Source organism: Rhododendron vialii, chromosome 7a, assembly GCF_030253575.1.
Source record: "Rhododendron vialii isolate Sample 1 chromosome 7a, ASM3025357v1".
Taxonomy (NCBI): Eukaryota; Viridiplantae; Streptophyta; class Magnoliopsida; order Ericales; family Ericaceae; genus Rhododendron; species Rhododendron vialii.
In genome coordinates, this window is record NC_080563.1 from 55,950 (window position 1) to 80,467 (window position 24,518).

Consider the following 24,518-nt stretch of genomic DNA (forward strand, 5'->3'; position numbering starts at 1 on the left):
GAATATATGACGCAATAACTCCGAAGATCGTTCGAAGTTACGGAGAGATCCTCAGTCAAACCCTAGGGCCTTCGTATTTGTACATAAGTTAAAAACATACATCGTCATTCAGCTAAAAAAGGGTCTCACTACTACTGTGTGTACTTGGTGTCTTGGCCTCTCTATCTCTCTCTGGATAAGTAAAGCACAGATACAGACGGCACTAGAGAGAGAGAGAGAAGCGCAGCGGTGCCCAAGGGTGTAAACTGGGAAACGGGAAGAGTTTGTTAACTATTGAGAGAGAGTTGAGATTTGTTTTGGGGTTGCGGGTGTTTTTGTTGCGGGGGCGAAGGGGGCAGAATCGCGTTTGATAGATCGTGCTTGGAATCTTTGAATCACACAATTTGGTTCTGAGGGCCAAAGTATTTGCGTGCTTCGTACGGTCTATCCCACGCTAATCTGCAAACTCCACCCCCCTGTACTTCTCTCTCTCTCTCTCTCTCTCTCTCGGGATGAATTAGCTTCCACATAATCTGTTCAGTCCGATGTACTGCAGTTTGTTTTCAACAGAAACTCCAACACAGGCAGCACAGCAGAACTACCGCCCACCGGCTCAATCCAGCCTCTCATCTGTTGTCTAATTTTTTTTCCAATAGAATATTTGCTCTCTCTTTCACATGCTTTAATTAATTGACTGTGATAAGTCCTCTGGTGTTTTGCTGTATTTAAACTGTCAGTGTTCGTAGTATATAAACAACATAAATCAAGGTTAGCAATGGATGACGAGGACAGGGTTTCGGGAAGCAGAAATCCTGCGGAGGGGGAGGAGGTGCGGGGACTATCTTACTGGCTGGACGCCTGTGAGGAGATATCCTGCGTCTTAACGGATGATATTGTCGATTTTGGACCTGCTTCTGCTGTTCCAGAGTCCGTGGCTGTGGCTGATACCTCCAATCATGACCCCAGCTCTGATCCTTGTTTGTTCCAAGGATTTAATTGGATGCTTGACGGTATTAGGAACGGTGCCGGTCTACCTACGGCCCTCAGCAGCAGCAGCAGTGCAAAAGTCGACCATGGGGTTCCTGTTGCACCATGCCCATTTGGGAAAGGGGACAAGGAACCCGTGTCTTGCCCAGTACTTCCGGCATGTCAAAATTCTGTTTACCCCAATGGTTCGCTGGGGAAATTAGATAGCGCTAGTCATAATGAATTTGGTAAGACTCATAATATGATGAATCCAAGCAGGCCTTGTGACAGCAACACTGCCACCAAGCATCATGAAACCAATAACTGTGGGAACTTTAAGAAATCGTTGGGCCATCCTCCCGAGAGGAATGGAGTACGCAAACTTGAAACTGGGGCCATAGGCTATGATGGCCATGGCAGTGAAGGGAGGTTCAACAAAAGAATTCGCACCAGTGACTACTATTACAAGAATGAAAGGCACCTTCCTAGCAGAAGGCAATACCACCACGGTAGAGAGAGGGAGGGGGAAAGGCCTTTAGGAAGGAAGAGGCCTCGCGATTTGGAGGATATTGACAGGAGGGACAGGGATCCGATCAAGAGAAATGAGCGCTACGGCAGTGGTAAGGACTGTAGAGATAGAGAATGGAGGGAAAGCAGCAGGGGCTACTGGGAGAGAGACGGCCTTGGTTCTAATGAAGTGGTTTTTCGGTTGGGTAATTGGGAAGCTGAAAGAAATAAAGCGGGGAAGTCACCACCTCAGGAAGCTGAGAAAGACCAGGATTGCAATGCAAAGGTAGAGAAGAAACCTCAAGAGGCCAAGGAGAAACTTCCCGAGGAACAAGCTCGTCGATACCAATTGGAGGTTCTCCAACAGGCTAAGCAGAAAAATACAATAGCTTTTCTTGAAACAGGGGCGGGGAAGACCCTAATTGCTGTTCTTCTAATCCGAAGTGTTTGTAGTGATTTGCAAAGAGAAAACAAGAAAATGCTAGCTGTATTTTTGGTTCCTAAAGTTCCTCTCGTTTATCAGGTAATAACCTCCTCAGCTTTGCCTGTGTTGTGAATACTTGAATCATACATTTATATTGCATGTGCAAGCAGATTACTTGTAACCTACAAACTAAGAAGCACATGTTCGGGTACTTATACGAGTACAATACAGGTACTTGGTACGACTAACCCTAAAAAATGTAGGGTACGGGTAAGGCTGGGGTCTGGCTATAAAGTTTAGGGCATTGTATTACATGTACTAATTATACTTCAAATAAAGGAAATAGCGAAATGACTTGGACAATTAGGAATTCAGCATCAAATAATAGTTCAATGGAAATCTTAAGGTGCAATTTAGAGTTTAATGCCATTATACTAAAGAACCTGTTGACCAAAACAGTTATTATTGTACAATCATGCTAACTATAGAAAAAGGAAGTCTTATCAGCTTAGTTTCATCTCTGTGTTGGGTATGGCTTGATGTATGTAGGGGTACTTCTAGGGTAAGGCAAAAGTTAAAGGAAAAATTTAGGGTAGGTGTTTCGTAACGTTCGTTTACCCAGTACGGATTTAGAAGTACTATGCAAAGTACCGGTACCCCTGCTTCATAGCTTATAGAGCACTAACACTCCTAACTGCTTGCCGTATCCTTGTGGGACACTCCGGCGACACATGTGGCATGTCCAATAAATTGAAGCATTTTAAGCAGGGGACACATCGAGGACACCCATGTCTCAATTTGGACATGGATGGAAACATGGAAGGATCAATTTACCGTATTGAAAGCTTATTTTGGGGGTATGATACTCCAAAAATATGGGGATAAAAGTACAAATAAAAGAAGCATGACCAAATAAAACCCTCGTTCAACTTGTAAAACTACCAAAGAATTACTTGTAAAATTTAAAAAGGAAACAATAAGAATTGTAAGGATACTATTAGTTTTGGTTATTTCAAGTTGGAATATTCAACAACTAAATATCTATCCTCCTATATACAAATCATTTTTGCCGTGTTCATGTCCCCATTTGTTTAGTGTTCGCGTGTTTGTATACTTATCCGTGCTTCCTAGCCTGTAACATAAATGTGGTGGATCCAATAATTTTTTTTTTGTTATGGCAGGGGAAGGTTGAGCTGCTTTAGCCTTCTTAATTTTATATCTGTATACATGTAATTTGTATGAGCAAATGAAGTGCTTCATTATTTATTCTAGAATTTTAGCACATTGGAATTTTTGTTTCATCGTAACTGGTGTCAAATATACAATTGTAAGTGTTCCTCTTGAGTGACTTCAAACTTTGGTAGACAATCGCTTCTTTCTACTTTATTTTTCTTTGGCGAACTTCTTGTCCCCCTTCCTCTTGGATCCTAGTTATTGATATCATTAACTATTGTGGCTGTGCATAAGGATTGAAGGAGAGAAATTTCAATTTTCAGTACATGACATGTTCTTAATTCCGATATTAGGTATTATTTGCTAAATAGTTGAGAGGTTTCCATATGGTGAATGCTATATAGTGATATCTCTACGATGATTTAAATAGCTACTACAAAACGGTTACAGGTGATGAATATTTGCTATCGTAATTTCAATTGTATATTAGTTTGAGGTCCTTTAAAAGATTACAAAATACTGTAATTTTTTTTTCCCCCCTTTGAAAGTACACTTAATGTTGCTTCAAAATGTGATGCTTCCAATTTCCACCACGTGAAAGAAAAGTGTGTTTAGAAATATGCTTAAGAATATGTGGAGGAGAAAGGAAAGGATGAAAAAATCCTTATTGGATAAGTTTAGATCAAACGCTGGACACCTAACAGAAGATCTGGAACTGTGGCCAAAGTTGGATGTCATGTTCGAAAATCATGTTTGTCAATAAATCTATTAGTAAAAGTTTGTCAAAAGTAAGACCTGAGACCATAGTGATAATTGCATCATGCTACAAGAAATTCATACAAATGCCGCCACATTCATCTTGAATTTCTTTCCTCTGGTTCTTGTGCCAAATTTTTCATCTTTCTCTTCGGTGAAGGTTTGTTTAAAACCTATGTGTACATCTTGTTATTCTCGTGGTGTCCATATTGTGCAAACTCTATTTCTTAGTGCTGAATATTTTGGTGATGTCTTTCTACTGAAAATGATGCTATTGTCTTCTTGGTCAACATGCAGCAAGCAGAAGTTATTCGTGAGCAAACTAGCTACCAAGTAGGCCATTATTGCGGTGAAATGGGCCAGGATTTTTGGGATGCACGGAGGTGGCAGCGTGAGTTTGAAACAAAGCAGGTAATGCGTCAGTGTTGTTTCTCCCGATTTTCATCTTGTTAAGTATCATTAGTTAACCAGTGGTCTGCCACAATTGCCACATGATACACTTGAATACGGCACTGGTTTATGCATGTTGTTATAAGACGATGTTTCTCATATGCTCATTATTCTGGCAATTGATTGACTATGCTTCTAGCATCTGTAATCATGTTTCTAGCTTCCATCATGACCATTAGATTTTGAGTGTAATCCTTGTGTGCTACTTATCTTTTGATACTATAGCCTTCTATTTTTGTTGGTATTGTTCTAAAGGGAAAATCCACTGTATAATAGGAAATGAAGCTAGGGTTCTAAAATGAACTAAACTACTTGACCTCAACTCACGCTTAGCATGCTAAAAGCTCGTGCAACTTCGGTTTGTTCTGTAACCAAGCAAGCTTGAATACATTCTGAAGAAGCTTGTTAAATTTCTGAGCTCAGCATGATCTCAACTTTGTAAGCTTTCTGGAATTGGGCGCTAGTATGCCACAATTGTATAGATCTACTCGAGCTTGGTTCATGACCAGCTTATTCTCCTTTGAGAATGACTCGAAAGATTGACAAGTCAATGTATGAAAAGATTTTGCAACTAGGTAAGTTTTCAAGGCAAATTTGAACAACAGACTACTCGGCTCATCTCAACTCTTTTGCAGCCCTAAATGCAATCACATTGTGATACAAAACATCGGGAACAACGTTTCCTCCTGTTCCCCTAGTTACTAGACAGGTTACTCAACTTTGCTTTGTTTTCTAACAATGAATATGTATGTTTTTTTTTTTTTTTATCAGCAAATATGTATGTTCATCATATACTCAATGTACATACCGTGTCATAAAAACTGTATTTTTACACTGCAAGTGTATTTATCATTATGTTAGAATAACCATAAGTCTTATTCCTTTTTCTAATTGTTAGGAATTAAGTGTGAGGAGAAGTCCTTGCAACTTTTGAAGAAAGCACTGTTAGAAACTTCATAAAAGTAAAAAGTCTAACAGATGGGATTAATAGGTATAAATCCACCTTGTTTATTATCCCTCAGCCCTGAGGTGGTTGTTTAATTAAAAAATCACTATATGTTTGGTATGGGCTAAGAGATGGACACACATGTTCTCAAGTACCTAAAGCATGGCTTCTCGATAAGAGAGGTAGCGAGTAGGACACATGTGGATTTGTGTGCAACTTTTTTGAAGGATTGGTTGACAAGGGTTGTGTCTGACACACACTCACTCTCAGAAACAGACGCAATATTCTCAGAAGTGTCCACCCACTTAGGATCCAAGTTACATTCTTCGTTTATTATGTCTTGCACAAACATGTGTAGTGAATTTTGCACTAATTCTCCATCGCTAGAACTTCATTTTAGAAGTAGGCCTAGTGTCAATGAAGCACACATACAGCTGTGGGTTATAAAATATGATACTGACAAGGTGAGGATACCTTTGCTAGAAAATAAGTTTACAATTACTAGCTGGTCTGTCATTTTCATGCCAAAAATATAATTTATAAAACAAGGAATTAACTAATATTCCGAAGAATAGTGGTCAAGTCCAAGATCGTCCACAGAGAGTAAAAAGCTAAGTTACGGTACTTTCAATTGATTTCTAATTTAATTCGAAGAGCAAATAGAAGTTGGATTTGTGATTGATTTGATTAAACTAGTGATTATTCTACGAAAGCAGATTAAAGGTTTTGAAACAGGAGAGAGAAAGGACTAGGGTTTCGATTCAACCTCCCCTTGCAATATAATTGTGGCGAAGTCTAGGGTTTCATTCAACTTGTAACCAGACCACCAATAGGGTAGCAACTCCTATTGATAATCCCCAAAAATGTAATCAAGACTTGTACTTAGTATAGGCTATCTCAACACGGCACGGATCATTTCACTGGACTTAACCAACAGCACGACCCGTCTCACATCGTAGTCTATCTCAAAGCCTATCTCAAACCGTAGAAAATCATTGTGTGACCGTATTTAATATTGCGAATATAAATACGATACGAAAATTGAAAGAATAAAAACTCTCATAAAAATATGAATCATCCAGGTCACACAATCGAAAGTTGAATAAAGAACCCTAAAAGTCTATACAATCATACTACTAGGAGAGACATCCTCGTTGCCCTAGCCGAAAAAGTTTAGCCAGTCATGGCTCCGAAGTCGAAGCCGCTTCTCTGCTTTTTCCGTGAGGAAAAAAGATCTCTTCAAAACCCTTTTTTCCTTCTTTTATATTGGTGCACCGAGAGTTGTATATTTGCAGCCCAAGTCCTTCCCAAATTATAATTAACGGGCTCCCAATTCCCAGCCACAAACCACGTGCAAGACTATTGCTTTTATGCATCAAAGTTCCATTAGGTAGCTAGCTAGGAATTTGATCCAATGCTTCTCTCGTTTGTTTATCTATTGTACACTCGTCTCATCTCTTGATTAATTTCATCGGTACCAGCTTTTGACACCAAATAAAATCAAATTTTGCACTTTAGCTCCAAATGTTATTCATTGGCTCCGAGAGTCCTGAAACGCAATTAACAAGTATCAAACCCCAAGTAGCGCGCTAAATGGACGTAACAAGCTTGAGTTAGGGGGCGTAAATAGGCATATTTACGCACCTATCACTCTTGTTATGCATAAGAAACAGCCAAAAGAAAGATTGCATTTATGTAGTTGCTAATACCAAAGTGTCCAGTATTTGTTCTTGGATTATGGCTGCAATTCACTCTCTAGTAGCTGGTTCTATGGTAACCTATGGGTCTTTACTGTTTGCAATTTGCATGTTTAACTTGTTGGTTGCAATTTGCATGTTTAACTTGTTGGTTGCTTTGGAGGTACTTCATCTTGGCTTATCTTTTTACTTTTGGATTTGCTCATAGAACAACTATTCCTTGGAATGTTAGTTCTTTTTTGACATGCTGTGAGTGATTGGGTTCATTCTAGATTCAAGGCAAACAAGGTTACACAGCCTATGAGCACTTATTGTTGATCCTTAACTGTTCTTCAATCCCTAATGCTGGGGTAGTTCTTACTCTCAATTAATGGCTGATCTTTGCTCCCATTGCAGGTTTTAGTGATGACTGCTCAAATACTTTTGAACATTCTGAGACACAGCATAATAAAGATGGAAGCAATCAATCTACTTATTCTGGATGAATGCCATCATGCTGTGAAGAAACATCCATATTCTCTAGTAATGTCAGAGTTCTATCACACAACACCCAAGGACAAGAGGCCATCTGTGTTTGGAATGACGGCTTCTCCTGTTAACTTAAAAGGTATTGTTCATTCTGGTCTTGAAGTAGGAATTTGCAATTCTCTTGAAACTGTGAGTTCTTTTGAAGAAGCATACTTCTATAATCAAATTAGCAGGTTTTGCTCGTTTACTTACCTTTTCAAATTTTTTTTCAAACCACAATGCATTTTTGTTGCATCCATGGTTTGACAATTATGTTGCTAAGGATAAATGCAGGTGTGTCCAGCCAGGTGGATTGTGCGATAAAGATTCGTAATCTTGAAACTAAACTAGATGCTGTAGTTTGTACAATAAAAGATCGTAAGGAACTAGAGAAGCACGTGCCAATGCCCTCAGAAATTGTGGTGGAGTATGACAAAGCCGCTAGCTTATGGTCCTTACATGAACAAATAAAACAAATGGAGTTAGCAGTCGAAGAAGCAGCTCAATCAAGTTGTAGGAGAAGTAAATGGCAATTTATGGGAGCAAGAGATGCTGGAGCCAAGGAAGAGCTGCGGCAAGTTTATGGTGTCTCTGAAAGAACAGAAAGTGATGGTGCTGCTAATCTAATCCAAAAGTTGAGGGCTATTAACTATGCACTTGGTGAACTGGGACAATGGTGTGCTTACAAGGTGCAGCATATTCTTACATCGGTTCTTGCATACATGGTTTTAACAGATATGGATATACTAGTAATCTAGGGGGAATTGTTAACCGAGCATTATTATTATTTTTTTCAGGTTGCTCAATCATTCTTGACTGCTTTACAAAATGATGAGAGAGCGAACTACCAGCTTGATGTCAAGTTTCAAGAATCATACTTAAGTAAAGTTGTCACTCTCTTGCAATGTCAATTATCAGAAGGAGCTGTTTCAGAGAGTAATTTAAAAAGGGCAGCTGCAGATCATGGTGTTACTCGAGAAGCAAGTGACCTTGAAATAGAGGAGGGGGAGCTTCCTGACAGTTTTGGTGAGCGTTTCTATTCCTTGTTTTATCAAGTGTAAGAAAATGATTTTGGATTCTAACTTTGCTAATCTATGCTGGGAATGGATCGACTTCAAATCTGATTCACGGTCAGTAAACTAGATTGCGAATGTTTAGTTTCCCAAGTTGATTGAAAGTCTTCTTTAGTTACTCTTTGTGCATCACAAACGTGTGACAACAAAAGCACATAGGGCTATGTGTTGTAAGTCTACTAATAGGTAACATGATATGTCATCCATACAAGCACATAGGACAATGTGTTATAGTTTTGATAAAACAGAATGCTGCCAATATCCAATGTCCTGAAAATGTCGGATTTCAAAGGTCAAATCATTTGTGCACAATCCAGGATGGGTATTTACTTCATTTGTTATTGTTTAATTTTTAATTTGCCATTTTCGCTCCACTATTGGGAAGAGTATTTTCTTTCCACAAGGATGCCGTACTACACCACCTATCGAAGGCAAACTTCAAGTCAAAACAAGAAGCTTGTTACCCGTCTGATGGGTTTCGTCTGCCCGTTGGTCCCAAACCCATCATTGACGAGTTGAGAACAATTTCTAGTTGTTTTTATTGAATATAAGTATTTCATTCTCTTGTACCTATTTCAACCATGTCAGTCCCTGATTCCCTATGCTAGTCCAGTAGTCCTTCCTGTTATTTTAGTAATGGTGCATTGCTGCCTATTTATCTGTTGGCAATGGAAGAAGATGGCGATCTCACCTGAAGGAGTGCGGCTTACCAAATGGTGCATTGCTGCCTTCATTTATCTGTTGGCAATGGAAGAAGATGGCGATCTCACCTGAAGGAGTGCGGCTTACCAAAATACATTGCCACTTCTCTGCGCCCCCTGCCGAAAAGGTGGGGAAAATGGCTCAGGACTTTTGGAGTTTTCCTGCTCATTGTTCAGGAGGGGGTAGCCGTTTAATTTCTACTGTGGTTCCATGTAAGAAACCAGTATAAGTTTAACAACAATGTAGGAATCTTTGTGCATCAAAATAGGGATATACCAACCTCTGAGAAACATCTAACAGTTGGACAAGTTGCATTTATCTTCTGTTAATTGAAGATTGTGTTATATTTTTGGCTTTTTTCTTGAGATGGGTCCATGGGGCTACACCGAAATCTGACCGAAATCTGGAATGGTTTGCTAGTCTATAAAAAATGCTTTCCTTTGAATTCATGACTGCAGGCCACTCTGGTCGTGTTTTATGGATTTAGGGTATTTTGGAGATTGGATTCTCAGATGAATATTTATGAAGCTTCTGCTGGAAATTAAATTAGGTGACATTATGAGTATTCCTTGAGAAATAGTCGTTCTCTATGCTCTCTTTTAGCTGCATAGTATCTCTTTCTTGGTTTGATCTACCAGACTGTCAAAATGGATTTGGATCCTCTTACATTGTCGTTCAACTCTTAAAGGGTGCTATATTACTCTCCCACCATTTAATTGTTTTATTCATCAGCTTAATACTGCCTGTAGTTGTGATGATTTTGGTATCGCCTTTGTTTGTGCTTATAGTTATAGATATTAGATACCTTATGCCCGCTGGCACTTTCCTGGTCCCTATTATCTTATTTAATCCTTTTCTGAATCAATATGCTCCCCTTACCTAAGCATTTCCCAGTCTTTGTTATGGTGCTACCATCTAATCCTAGAACCTTACCTAAATGTTTTTAGTGCAGTTCAATTTTCACCTCAAGCTTTATGTATTAAACAGAGGGGGAAAAAGGTAATCACCACTATGACCCCTGTACTTTGAGTAAAAATCACTTAATACTCCTGTAACTTAAAAAGCCTTCACTTAAGTAAAATCACGTGTACTCCCGGAATTAAAGTGAACCTCAGTTTTTCCATCCAAATTAACAGAAAATGCAAAAAAAGCTCCTGAAATATGGATTTCTACCTGGGGCAGCATCTGTTGTGAACATCATCCCATTCCCACCTACATCCCATTACGCCTAGCCTTGTCAAATCCATCGATTCCAGAAATGTCCTTCAATCATACTTGGGTTGCATAGGCACTAATTTAATCAATTCTATTTTTCCTACTAAAAGTTCAACTAGTAGGATTCTGTCTCTTCTGCTCGTAACTGTTTCTACATTATCCTTAAGGTGTTTAGCTTCTGTTAGTGTTTAAGGTCTCACCTATCCATTAATATTTCTTCTAGTCATAGTGTCTAGTAATTAACCCCAAGGGTTGGTCGAGTTGGGAGCATGGCAACAAGTAAGGGGTTTACCTCCAAGTTTGCAGGTTCGACAATAGAGGTTTGCCCAGTCGTTAACTTTAGGGTCCCGAAATTAGTTGAGTTGCACGTAAGTTGGCCAGGACACCCGGTTATAGAGAAAAGAGTACCTAGTAATTCCATTTTATTACTCGTAATGTTCCAATATTCCTAGTTGTTAATCAAACCTACAATTGTGGCCTAGTTTTTTCTCCTTCGTTCATTAAGGGAAACTCAACGACCATTGCCTATTTTAACCACACCCGGTTGTTGTGGAGGCTCTCGTGGCTTATTTGAGGCAGTCACATTGTGTCACTTGTTGTGAACGCCCTGACTGTTACTCCAGTATTCATATCTGTATTAGTGCTAATAGGGGATCCAATGGTGTTTGTCTTGTCCCTAGCTACCACGGTAAATCACACATCCATCTTTTGTTTACTCTTGGGAACATAGTTGTCGATAGCAACACAAGGGGAGTTATTACAAGACTATTATGATATTAGTCCATCAAAAGACGTTACTAGTATTACTTTCCACATCGCGGCTAGACTGTGGTATTATGGTTATTAGTTAACTTTTTCTTGAATACATCCTCTTTTTGACCATAAGCCTTCATCTCCTTCCATAGTTGTCAAAGGCGCACGCCTAGGCGAGAGGCGAGGCACACCCCCATCGCCTTGTATGACCCCAGGTGAGGCGAGTTGAATAAGGCTCAGACTAGGCAACCAAGGTGACCAAGGCGACGAGGCGCAAAAAGGCGCGCTTCTCTCAAAATCGATCTCAGACCTAGGATTATGTTGTCTTGGTTAAATTTTTGCCTTTGGCCGTCAATCACAAACGAAACAAACGGGCAAATCGACTAATCCTCAGTTGATCAACAGCCGATCTTCTTCAGTCCTCTCATCGATCTTTCTCATCTGCATCGATCAGTCGTCTAACTTGGAGAACTTCAGTCGATCAGTCATCTCTCCTCTGTACCTCATCTCCTTTCATCTCTCCTCTCATCTCTCTCGGTCTTCTCTTCTCATCAACAGCTGACAACACAAAGTCAAGGTATTCTGACTACTCTCTCCCCTTTCCCCTTTCCCCTCTGTACATATGTATATATACTAAATCCATATTTTTGTGCATATAAACTACATATACAATTATACTCGACACACACACAGTCAATAAATGAATAGGACAAGGAATTTTTTCCCAAGTTTTTAAAATGAGCTTTATTTTCAGAAATAGCTTAATATATAAAAACAAGTTCAAATTTTTTTAAAAACAATCTATTTACTTTTTATAGCTTCATATATAAAAACAAGTTCTGGGATTTTCAAAGTCTGTATTAGGCTATTAGCTAATGTAAATTTAACTTGTTTGTTTTGTTTTTAGATGTCATGCGAAGATAATACTAATAGAACAGATTCCGCATGGGGATCGGTGACTATTTGACATTTAATGGATGTTTTTATGTATCTTTTGGATGGTAAACTCATTGGCTTAGTGCCTATTATTTGAAATATTAGTGTATGCTATTTTTCCTATTTTTTCCGCATAGGTGCGCCTTGCTTCAAAAAGGCGCGTGCCTTGCCTTGCACCTCTCGCCTCGGGCCCCACAGAACTTTGCGCCTTTTGCCCTTGGCAACTTTGTCTCATTCAGTTTATAACTAGGATCACTATACTGATGTCTTTGGTGGGTTAATCGAAAGGAGATTCAGCCCCATTTGCCCTTTTCATTTTCTCCGCGATGAGCGTGAAATATAATTTATAAACGAACAACATTGGTTGTTCAGGTGACTTGCCTAGACATCAGCACCATGCAACGCAACCTTGCTCACGTGTGAGGCATTTGCTACCTTTGTTACTCGCCTTCATGAAAATCTTGGTAGATTATGTGCTTATGAGAGGTTATGCTCTGACATTCGTTTTATGTTATTAAATTTTTGGGGTATAGCGGTCTCTGGAGGAGAGCACGTGGATGTGATTATAGGAGCTGCTGTAGCTGATGGAAAAGTTACGCCCAAGGTGCAGTCCTTGATTAAAATTCTTCTTAAATATCAGCACACAGATGATTTCCGAGCGATCATCTTTGTTGAGCGAGTCGTCGCTGCCTTAGTTCTTCCAAAGGTTGGTAACGTTTACGCTTATATTTTCTCCCAGGCATTATTCATCCCTGTGAGTTCTTCCCTCACGTAGGTTGAAATTCTGTACAAATCTGCAGGTTTTTGCAGAACTTCCATCCCTAGGCTTTGTGAAGTCGGCAAGTTTGATTGGGCACAACAACAGTCAAGAAATGCGGACAAGCCAAATGCAAGACACAATTGGCAAATTTCGAGATGGTCGTGTATGTTGGAAACTATTTTGTCTTACTCATTTGTATGAAGTGTGTTTCTTACTGAAAAATGTATCTTGATTTTAGGTGACTCTGCTTGTTGCCACTAGTGTTGCTGAGGAAGGCCTTGACATAAGACAATGCAACGTGGTTATCCGATTTGACCTTGCAAAAACTGTTTTGGCATACATTCAATCTAGGGGTCGTGCTAGAAAGCCTGGGTCAGATTACATCTTGATGGTTGAGAGGTACTGTGTTGATCTGTTTCCATGTCAGATCTAAGTTTTACCTAGGTGATCGAAGTATGTTATTCAACTAATTTTTGAAGTTGGAAATACTTTTTTATTCACTTCGTATTGCTTCCTATAGGGGAAATTTGTCACATGAAGCATTTTTGAGAAATGCCAGAAATAGTGAGGAAACTTTGCGGAAAGAAGCAATAGAAAGAACTGACCTTAGCCATCTTAAGGACACCTCAAGGTTAATTTCGGTGGACAAAATACCGGGGACAGTGTACCAGGTGGAGTCTACTGGTGCTGTTGTTAGCTTAAATTCGGCTGTGGGACTTGTTCATTTCTATTGCTCTCAGCTACCTAGTGACAGGTTCGGTTTCTAATCTCTAAGACCATTATCTTCGTTTGTCACATTCATTCACTTGTACTCTTGGCCATTTCTAGACTGATTATATTCACATTATTCTGCATCTGTCTCCCAGATATTCAATTCTCCGTCCTGAATTCATAATGGAGCGCCATGAGATGCCAGGGGGACCCACAGAATATTCATGCAGGCTTCAGCTCCCTTGTAATGCACCATTTGAAAATCTTGAGGGTCCCGTTTGTAGTTCAATGCGCCTCGCGCAACAGGCTGTTTGTTTGGCTGCTTGCAAGAAGCTCCATGAGATGGGGGCATTTACTGACATGCTCTTGCCAGACAAGGGAAGTGGGGGAGAAGTAGAAAAAGTTGACCAAAATGATGAAGGAGATCCACTTCCTGGGACAGCTAGGCACAGGGAGTTCTATCCTGAAGGTGTAGCTAATATTCTCCAGGTTAGTTCCTCCAGCATGATGTTTCACTCTAAGGTTATCTGCTTGTAGTATTTGGAAAGCATCCCTGGAAGAAAGTGCTTGGGTAAGTCTGCCTTCTACTGCAAACCTTTTATTAAGGTGGAGTCTTGGGCACAGGATAAGACTCATTTCTGGTGCTAGAACAATTTTTTTTTTTCTGCAGTTTTCAGGCTTTCCCCTTGTACTTAAGTTAAAAGAAATCTCTAATGCACAACTCTCAGGTAGAAAGCATTTTGAACATATGCAATGATGTGAAAGAAAAACTCACTTGGTTCACCATAGCATCTTCTGAAGTCATCCCTTGGATTTACACAGTGCTGCCTTTCTTAAAGACAAGACTCGAGTATAATTGAGTGAAAATTAAAATTTTTGCAAAAATCTTTTCAGGTGACTTGTGGGAAGGTGAAATATGCAATTTCTCATCACTAAAGTGAAAAGGAGTCATCATCTTAGAAGATCTTCCTATGTGTATTGCTTTATGAAGAAAGAAAAATAAACCCCTGATAGGAATTAAATAAATAGTTGGATCTGGTTTCAGTGTGAGAATGTTTATTTATATGACTCATCATTTTTCCTATGAGTGAAACTTGAGAGGAACGAAAACCTTTGTGGTGAGAGGGGTAGCATCTGGAGAAAATAAGATGATAGAGAATAGATTAAGGTAGTGCTAAGGGGAGCGGTAGACCAAAATTACTTAAGTGGTGGTACTTCGACAAGACCAAGGTTTCTTGGATATCACGGAACACGATGCCTTTGACAGAACTAGATGACGGATTCATGTAGCCAAGCCTAATTGCTTGGGACTTAAGGCTTGGTTTGGTTTGGTTTAGTTTGAAACTTCATTGATCTTACTTTTTATGATGATGCATGTAATTGTGTCTTTATGATTTCCAGTACATTTCAAAACTAGAGTGCAGGCTTTACAATTTGCTTAGGAACAAACTTGGTTCTTGTAGGGGCCAAAATAAGCGAGTGCCTTAACTTTTATTGGTTGTGCAGGGGGAATGGATTTTATTTGGGAGAGATGCTTGCAACAACTCCAAGTTATTTCATCTGTACATGTATGATATCAGTTGTATGGATGTTGGCTCCTCAAAAGATCCATTCTTAGCTCAAGCTTCCGAGTTTGCAGTACTCTTTGGCAATGAGCTGGATGCAGAGGTATGTTGTCACATAGTTTTATTAGACTGGCAGGACAAGCATAATGCGTTATCTCTGGCTATATGTGTTGTTGATAGGTGTTATCGATGTCTATGGATCTCTTTGTCGCTCGAACGATGATAACAAAGGCAACTCCTGTCTTCCGGGGCTCAATAGATATTACAGAATGCCAGGTTGATTAGTTATTTAATGGTTTTTTCAAGCAGTAGTCTAATTTTGTGAATCTTGTTAGTGCTTTCATTTGTGGCCACCTTCACTTGGACCAACCCTGATCTCTGCTTTTATGTAGTTGGCGTCCCTTAAGAGCTTTCACGTACGATTAATGAGTATTGTACTGGACGTGGATGTTGAACCATCTACGACTCCTTGGGATCCTGCAAAGGCATATTTGTTTGTCCCTATGGTTGGCGATAAGTCTGTAGATCCTCTTAAAGAAATTGACTGGGATCTCATTAAACAAATAACTACGACAGATGCATGGAGCAATCCGCTTCAGAGAGCTCGGCCTGATGTTTACCTTGGCACAAATGAGCGAACACTAGGTGGAGATCGAAGGGAGTACGGATTTGGGAAATTGCGACATGGCATGGCTTTTGGACAAAAATCCCATCCTACTTATGGCATTAGAGGAGCTGTAGCCCAATTTGACATTGTGAAAGCATCTGGATTGGTTCCTAGTCGAGACCTAGCAGAAATGGAAAGTCATTTGGCTTTGGCTAATAAAAAAATCATGATGGCAGATTCTTGTATAAGTGTGGAAGATCTTGAGGGAAGAATTGTAACGGCTGCTCACTCCGGAAAGAGGTTTTATGTGGACTCTGTACGTTATGATATGACTGCGGAGAACTCATTCCCAAGGAAAGAGGGTTACCTTGGTCCTTTGGAGTACAGCTCATATGCCAACTACTACAAGCAGAAGTATTATTCTACTCCCAATCTCAAGAGTTCTCTGTTCCTAATTTTCCTCTATTTCTGTATTTCAGAAAAAGAGAGGATATTTGCTGTTAAATTGTTCCAGCTGCTAACAGTTGCTTGGTTTTAATGCAAGGACCGGATAGCTTTAATGCCCCTATGTTGTTGTGCCTGAAGGAGAGAGAAGCAGATCTCAATCTGAGAAGGGATCATTTAAACTACTTTCAGTTTCAGGTGTGAGATAAGACACCTCCATCGAGGTGTTTCGTAAGTGTCAGTAGTTTAAGAATCCTTCTTGGCTGGGGAAGTTTCTAGCTCTTCTTGCACAACACAGGTGCATTTAGCTAGTCGGTCTGATATCATACAGGTATGGAGTTGAGTTGACCTATAAGCAGCAACCTCTTATAAGAGGGCGTGGTGTTTCATATTGCAAGAATCTCCTTTCCCCTCGGTTTGAACATTCAGAAGGTTTCATCTTTTTGCATTTTATCTTTTTTCTCCAGTGGTGAACCTTTTAATCAACTTGACTTTGCATCATTTTGTGGCTTCTGGAGGTAACTGGGGGACTTTTTCTTGGTTCAGATCATGAAGGTGAATCTGACGAGGCACTTGATAAAACATATTATGTCTTCCTCCCTCCGGAGCTGTGTTTTGTACATCCTCTTCCTGCATCACTTGTTCGAGGTGCCCAAAGATTGCCCTCAATAATGAGGAGGATCGAAAGCATGCTGCTAGCCATTCAGCTGAAGGATATAATTGATTACCCTGTCCCTGCTTTAAAGGTATTTCATTTTCAAGACAATTTTTTTTAAATAGATTAGCATTTTATGATAATTGTATACCTCCATTCACAGATCTTGGAAGCTTTGACTGCTGCTTCATGCCAGGAGACTTTCTGCTACGAAAGAGCTGAGCTTCTGGGAGATGCTTACCTGAAATGGGTGGTTAGCCGGTTTCTTTTTCTTAAATATCCTCAGAAACATGAAGGTCAGCTCACGAGAATGAGACAACAAATGGTGAGTAACATGGTTTTATATCAGTGTGCATTGAAGAAGGGACTTCAATCCTATATCCAAGCAGATCGATTTGCTCCATCTAGATGGGCTGCTCCTGGGGTGCTACCTGTCTTTGATGAGGATATTAAAGAAACAGAGTCATCCTTCTTTCATAATGAGAGAGCACTTACCGAAACTGTGCCAGAAGATGGTAATGGTGATGATGGGTATGAAGATAATGAAATGGAAGATGGCGAGCTCGAGAGTGATTCAAGTTCCTATCGAGTCCTTTCTAGCAAGACACTAGCAGATGTTGTTGAAGCACTTATCGGAGTTTATTATGTTGAAGGCGGGAAGAATGCTGCAAACCACCTCATGAAATGGATTGGAATTCAGGTAGACTTTGATTCTAAAGAATTAGAGTGCACAACCAGGCCCAGTGATGTTCCAGAGAGCATACTTAGGAGCGTTGATTTCGGTGGTTTAGAAGGCGCTTTAAATATCAAGTTCAAAGATAGGGGCTTGTTGGTTGAAGCTATTACTCATGCTTCAAGGCCATCATCTGGCGTGTCCTGTTACCAGCGGCTGGAGTTTGTTGGTGATGCAGTCTTGGATCATTTAATTACAAGGCATTTGTTCTTTACCTACACAGATCTGCCTCCTGGCCGCTTGACTGACTTGCGAGCTGCTGCTGTAAACAATGAAAACTTTGCACGGGTTGCTGTTAAACATAAGCTTCACTTGCACCTTAGGCATGGGTCCAGTGCCCTTGAGAAACAGGTTTTGTAACTTCTTCACGCCAGTATTCCTTTTATGTGGTTAATGGGGTAGATTACGATGACATCCTTTGAGGGCTAGATTGACAAAATTACACCAACCCTCCACTAACTTTAAGCTTAATAGAATCGATGAAGGTCATGACACTACATGTTCTTATCCCTGGATATTGATTTACATCAAATGCAGCAACTACCCTTCTCATGAACTAATGGATTTACTCAATGCCGTCAGATCATCTCAATTCCTTTCCTTTGCTACCCCACCCTACTCCGTTCCACTCCCATTGACATGTCTACATCTATATCACCGAACACCACCAACCACCCCATCCATCCGTTCTGATCCAGGGCATCTCAGTGGGAAAACCCTGCCACTCTTTTTATCCAAATGGATGAGACTATTTGTTTCCCCAACACCCCTGACTCTCTGTTTCCTAAATCCATGCACATCCGACCGCCCTTTCTATTGCTCCACTACCCCAACCCAATCCCTGCACATCTAACCACCCCTTCTATTGCTCCCCGACTTACCGAACACCGTAATCCCCTCCAATCCAAACCATGCACATCATGCCTCCTTCCTCTTCCCACTTCAACCCAAACCCAAGAACAGGCCTTGGGCTTGGCCCAAAGGCAAGGCCTGGGCCTGGGGCCCCAAAGTTTTGGGCCCAAAGTAGGGCCCCTTCATAAAGTAAGTATATATGTTATTGGTTCGTGTAATAGGACAAGTGTGTATGGTGCTTCAGCGGTAAGTTGATTTAATACCACAGGAAGTTACTGAGTTAGAACCTCATTGTTGTTGCTTTTTTGAAGTGCATTTATTTGCCAAAATAATTCAAATATAGGCCATCAGAGCTACTGCCGTTTGAACCCATGTCAAAGAAAATAAAAGGCACAACCTAAGCGGCTAAGCCACTAGAACCAAAGCATTTACTATGTTTAGTATGGACTAAATTAATTATTTATAGAGATATTATTGTTATTATTGTTTTTAATTGTAAAAATAAGCAGGGTCTCACTTCACAATTCTGCCTTGGGCCCCCAAATACATTGGGCCGGCCCTGCCCATGCAACAAGCCTAACACCCACAACCTATGAACCAATGACACTCCAGTCACTATATCTGTGTCCAGGGGTGGTCCCAGTGGGGTGCAAGGGGGGACCCATGCCCCTGCACAACTCCAAATATGTTTGCCTATTATACTAATTTTCAGGTTAATTAAGAAAAATTCTGTGGAGTTGGTCCCTGCAAGTCCCATATGTGGGTCTGCCTTTTCTAGTCTGGGAATTATATGATTGTTGGTCAAATAGTGTATGCAATTGCCAATCGACATGCGAAACCGAGAAGGAACTTCCGTATTCACCATATGAAATTCCTTTGAGAAAGAGGCTAAATGATTTAGCGTTTTAGTGTAGAGAGAGGACTTTCAGGTGAACAAACGATTTCAGATGCAGCGACCATGGCCTGATTTACGTAGTTCCGTATTTGGTTGTGACACGTGAATTTAATCCATTTACTAAGAAATGATAGGAACCTACCTATTAGAAGATGTTTTAACTAAAATATGAACAAGGTAAAGAGGATGCCCTGTTATATTAGAGATATAGGTTTAGGAAAATGGTGTATAAAATTAAACGGTGTCTGCGCACACGCATAAAATATCATCTCTTCTTTGGACCTCGCAAGTAGCAATATATACTTATAAAATAGATTTTATTTGCAATATGAAAATACACGTGATTTGGGCCCTGCTAGACACAAATTCTATACACAGGGACACGTATGGGACACGCTACGTGGCATATCCTTTAAACGTTATCCTCCATCCAATTTTGTTTGCTTGGTATTCTATTATGGGATGTCCCAAAATTGTTTGCTCTTTTTGAAAAGTCAAAGAAAAACCTGTATAAATTTTCACAAATTAACCCTCATATATCATTAAAATTAGCTTTAAAGGTAAAGAGTAAGGGGTAATGTTGGAAATCTCGTTAAACTTCTTACGGAGACCTACATTAATTGCATGTCCCCTGAAAAAGTCAAGTTCCCCGTACGTAGCAAACAATATGGGACAGAGGGGACACGCATGGGGACGCGGCATGGTGATTTTTAGAAATTTTAAAACCTTTTCTAGGGTAAAATATTTAAACTTCAAAATTATGGGCCAAAAATGTAATATAGCACATATGCACGGGTATAAGCATACTCCATCGGTTGATAATGTATTCAATAGGAATCTTAACCTAAATATAGTGGTTACAAACACAATATAGGTTTACATGGACAAAAAATTATTTAAGACAATTGTTGTGTCCCCACCGTGTCTGTGTCCCTATTTTCTAATAATTTTCGTGTCTTGTATCCATGTTGGTGTCCATGCTACGTAACCCACAAAACATGCACACATACACCAACAGCACTTTCACTACCGTCACCCACACTACACTGCTCACACCACACATGAAAACCTTATGCAGAGAGAATTGCACTGAAGACCCAAAGAATTGCTTATTCGTGATGTTTTTATGCTGAAAATCTGCCTTCACAACACTTAGACACACCACCAGAACCAGCCAATTACAAAATTTGGTGATTGGCAGAGGCATGAGAAAAGGGCTGGTGGTGGTGGCTATGGGCCAAGGTGGGAAGACAGAGGCGGAGCAGGTAGAGAGACCTTGAGGTTGGGGGACAGGCTGTGCCTAGTTGGCGATGGGGAAGAAGGTGGGGAAAGAGAGTGGGAGGGAGGTGGCTTCACAGTCCTAATTTATGGTTTCTACTTATAGGTGATTTGTGGGGGTTGCAGTGATCGAATAGAGAAACAATGGGAGGGATGCAAGGATATTTTCACTTACAAATTAGGGGGTGGCTTGCAAGTGAGACAATTTGTTGAGCATAATTGTATGACTGCTAAATAGAAGTTTATCAAATTAGTACAGATAGCAGTATTCTGTTTAACTCGTTATCAATGTTCAAGACATGGGTATACCATTATACGAATCTAACATGCAAGGGCTGTGTAATTTGCCCTACTAAGGGGTTGGGTATACTCTCAATTTCTTTCTGTTTTTCTTGGGATCCTTTTTAACTCTACTTCCATTTCCAGATTCGAGATTTTGTGAAGGAAGCTCAAAACGAATTGTCGAAACCAGGGCTCAACTCCTTTGGTTTGGGGGATTGCAAGGCTCCAAAGGTTCTTGGTGACATTTTTGAATCTATTGCTGGTGCCATCTTTCTTGACAGCGGACGTGATACTACAGTTGTTTGGCAGGTGACTTCCAGAATTCTAACATACAATTTGTTGTACCATCTTTTTTGTGTTTTGCCTTCCATTTTCTTAGTCCTCGGTACTAAAGTTGTCAATTTCATGCCGGCAAGCGTACCGACGGTCGTTTCGGTACCGGTGTATCTTGGTACCATTCAGATTGGTAGCAACATATATTTTATATATTTTAAATATATTTACAAATAACCAAAAAAACTCAAAGTAGAGTTAATAAAACAAATTCTAGCACTTAGATATACCTTAACAGTAGTCCTAGTAACAAATTAAGATGATTTAACGTAGTATAGACTCCAAGTTTTGTTGAATTATCTTAAAATTCTAGCCTTTTTTTAGGAAGAGGAAAAAATGCACGAGTATTTTTGTACAGGCTGTACATGTACACCCAGTATCGACGGGTACAGGCCGGTATTTTTGCTGGTACTGAACACTTGTTCCGTTCTATTACCGGTATGTTATGGGATTGACAACACTGCTTAGTACTATGAAACACCACACTCCTACTGTTTTCTGTATCGATGTTGGACACTCTAAGGACACATGACATGCCGGGGACAAGCGGGGATGCTTACGGGACACGTGACGTGTCCAATAAATTTTTGTTTTTAAGCAGGGGACACATTGACACCTGTATCTCAATTTGGATATAGATAGAAACATCACAAGGATCAATTTATAATATTGAAAGCTTATTTTGTGGCTATTACATTCCAAAAATATGTGAAAAAATGCAAATTATAGAATTATGGACCAAATTAAACCCTTGTTCAACGTGTAATACTTAAAAAGGAAACAACACGAATGTAAATATACCTTTAGGCTTTAGTTTTGGTTATTTTCGGACGGAAGTGTTCATATGAATAAGCACTAAATATATATATACACGTGAGTGAAACTTGGAGATGGAAGTCTTCTTTCGTTTCCCAACGGTGAAGTAAGACCAAGCTTATGATCTTATTATCCTAGGTCGGAACAAGTGTGTGTGTGTCTATATATATATATATATATCGAGGCGGTTCCAAGAACACCCAAAAAAACACCTAAAAAAACCTCATAGTTTCCGATCAAATTTTGATGATCCGAGCCGGCGGAGCCGCTCAATGTGATCAGAACGTGATATTAAGAGTACCCGTGAGAAATCAGTAAAAAAAATGACCGCAAAGGGCTTGATCCAGTTTTTTATTGAACGATTCAAATAAAAACTACTCAAATCAAGCCTTTCCCGGTCATTTTTTTTGCTAATTTCTTACGAGCGCCCTTAAAATCATATTCTGCACACATTGAACGGTTCGGATCATAAAAATTTGATCGGGAACTATGAGATTGAGATTTTGGGTGTTTTTTTGGGTGTCCCTTTAACCGTCCCGTATATGTGTGCAGAATATGATTTTAAGGATGCTCGTGAGAAATTAGCAAAAAAAATGATCGGAAAAGACTTAATTTGAGCAGTTTTTATTTGAACCGTTCAATAAAAAACTGTTCGGATCAAGCCCTTTCCGGTCATTTTTTTTGCCGATTTCTCACGGGTACCCTTAAAATCACATTCTGATCACATTGAGCGGCTTGGATCATAAAAATTTGATCGGGAACTATGAGGTTTTTTTAGGTGTCCCCGGAACCGCCCCGATATATATATATATATACACACACACACAGTCCGGATCTCCTAAGGGATCCCGCACGGGCTTACCGTGCGGGACTCCCCTTTCCCGATCGATTACGACGATCCGATCCGTTCAAAGTGATCAGAATGTGATTTTAAGGGTACCCGCGAGAAATCAGCAAAAAAAAATGATCGGGAAAGGCTTCATCCGAACCGTTTTTTATTGAACGGTTCAGTAAAAAACTGTTCGAATCAAGCCCTTCCCGATCATTTTTTTTGTCAATTTTCTCCCGGGTACCCTTAAAATCATGTTCTGCACACTTTGAGCGGCTCGGATCGTCGCAATTCAATCGGGAAAGGGGAGTCCCGCACAGTAAGCCCGTGCGGGATCCCGAGTGTATATATATATATATATATATATATATATATATATATAAATTGTCTTCCCTGCCGTGTCCGTGTCAGTGCCAGTGCCAGTGTCTATATCCGTGCTTCTTAGCCTTGGTATATATTTCAGGTCTTCCAACCTTTGCTGCATCCAATGGTCACTCCAGAAACTCTACCAATGCATCCAGTGCGAGAGCTGCAAGAACGGTGCCAGCAACAGGCTGAAGGTCTGGAGTACAAAGCTACTCGAAGCGGCAATGTGGCCACTGTAGAAGTTTTCGTTGATGGTATCCAGGTTGGGATTGCTCAGAATCCACAAAAGAAAATGGCGCAGAAGTTAGCCGCCAGGAATGCCCTTGTTGCTTTGAAAGAAAGGGAGACAACTGTAGCTAAGGAGAATGGTAGTGAAGATGGAAAGAAGAAGAATGGCAGCCAAACATTTACAAGACAGACCTTGAATGACATCTGCTTGCGTAGAAATTGGCCAATTCCGTTGTACCGGTAAGAAGAATAAATGGAACGAACTTGTCTTTGTTGGTAGTAATGGAGGTTGCATGTTAAACTTTATGGGTTGAATTCTGTGAAATTGTTGATTAAGCCATTTTGAACTTGAAATCTATAGGTGTGTGAACGAGGGAGGCCCTGCACATGCGAAAAGGTTTACGTTTGCTGTACGCGTGAATACTGCTGATAGGGGTTGGACAGATGAATGTGTTGGAGAGCCTATGCCAAGCGTCAAGAAAGCCAAGGATTCTGCAGCAGTTCTTCTCTTAGAACTTTTAAATAAATGGTATTCATGAGAGCGTTATAGATCTATATAAAACGAGTGTGTGTAGCACACCACCTTCATATTGCATTGGACTTGTCACGCATGGTGATAACTTTGTGGGTGCCATGCCCTGGGTCAAGATGTTTATTCAACTTGTGTTTGCATTTGGTGGGAGGCCAATGCCAAGTGTTGAAGTCCGACGACTTTTGTAACACTCATGACACCAGCGATAATAAGACAGTGATGGTAGCACTGTTGGTGGAGTTGTATATCCCTCCTGGTCATTGGTTAGTCTAAGCTTCCTCCTACAGTGGGCTTTTGTTTGTTGACCAACTTCAAGTGCCTTGTGCTTTCATAAGAACTTAACCTTCAGCAATGCAAGCAACTCTGTTGCTATCTAGAGTTTTATGTAACTATTAGCTAACAAGTGAATTGGGTGAAAATATGGTGTGATGTTTAACCGGGTCTCAATTTTAATCAATTTCCGGAAAACTTATTGACTTGATACAAGCCATTGCAAAAAGAGTTCTTAGTGTGAAGCCCTGAAATTTATCCTTCCAAACTTGATATGG

The 24,518-nt window shown here is 40.1% G+C and overlaps 1 protein-coding gene across 2 annotated transcripts; it reads left to right on the forward strand.

Annotated features, from left to right (window-relative positions):
- Nucleotides 1-24,346, forward strand: LOC131334529 (endoribonuclease Dicer homolog 1). 2 transcript variants are annotated; one of them, XM_058369581.1, is made up of 20 exons: nt 1-457; nt 717-1,975; nt 4,103-4,216; nt 7,295-7,505; nt 7,700-8,094; nt 8,203-8,431; nt 12,618-12,790; nt 12,885-13,007; nt 13,083-13,243; nt 13,365-13,598; nt 13,711-14,044; nt 15,062-15,223; nt 15,301-15,396; nt 15,513-16,141; nt 16,503-16,603; nt 16,718-16,917; nt 16,990-17,910; nt 21,011-21,175; nt 23,308-23,678; nt 23,800-24,346. In XM_058369581.1, the coding sequence occupies exons 2-20, from the start codon at nt 755-757 to the stop codon at nt 23,975-23,977; spliced, it is 6,018 nt and encodes a 2,005-aa protein (XP_058225564.1). In that variant the 5' UTR covers nt 1-457; nt 717-754; the 3' UTR covers nt 23,978-24,346. The 2 variants fall into 2 exon arrangements, with proteins under 2 accessions (XP_058225564.1, XP_058225563.1); XM_058369580.1 differs by having other exon boundaries at nt 1-1,975.
- The last annotated feature ends 172 nt before the right edge of the window (nt 24,347-24,518 follow it).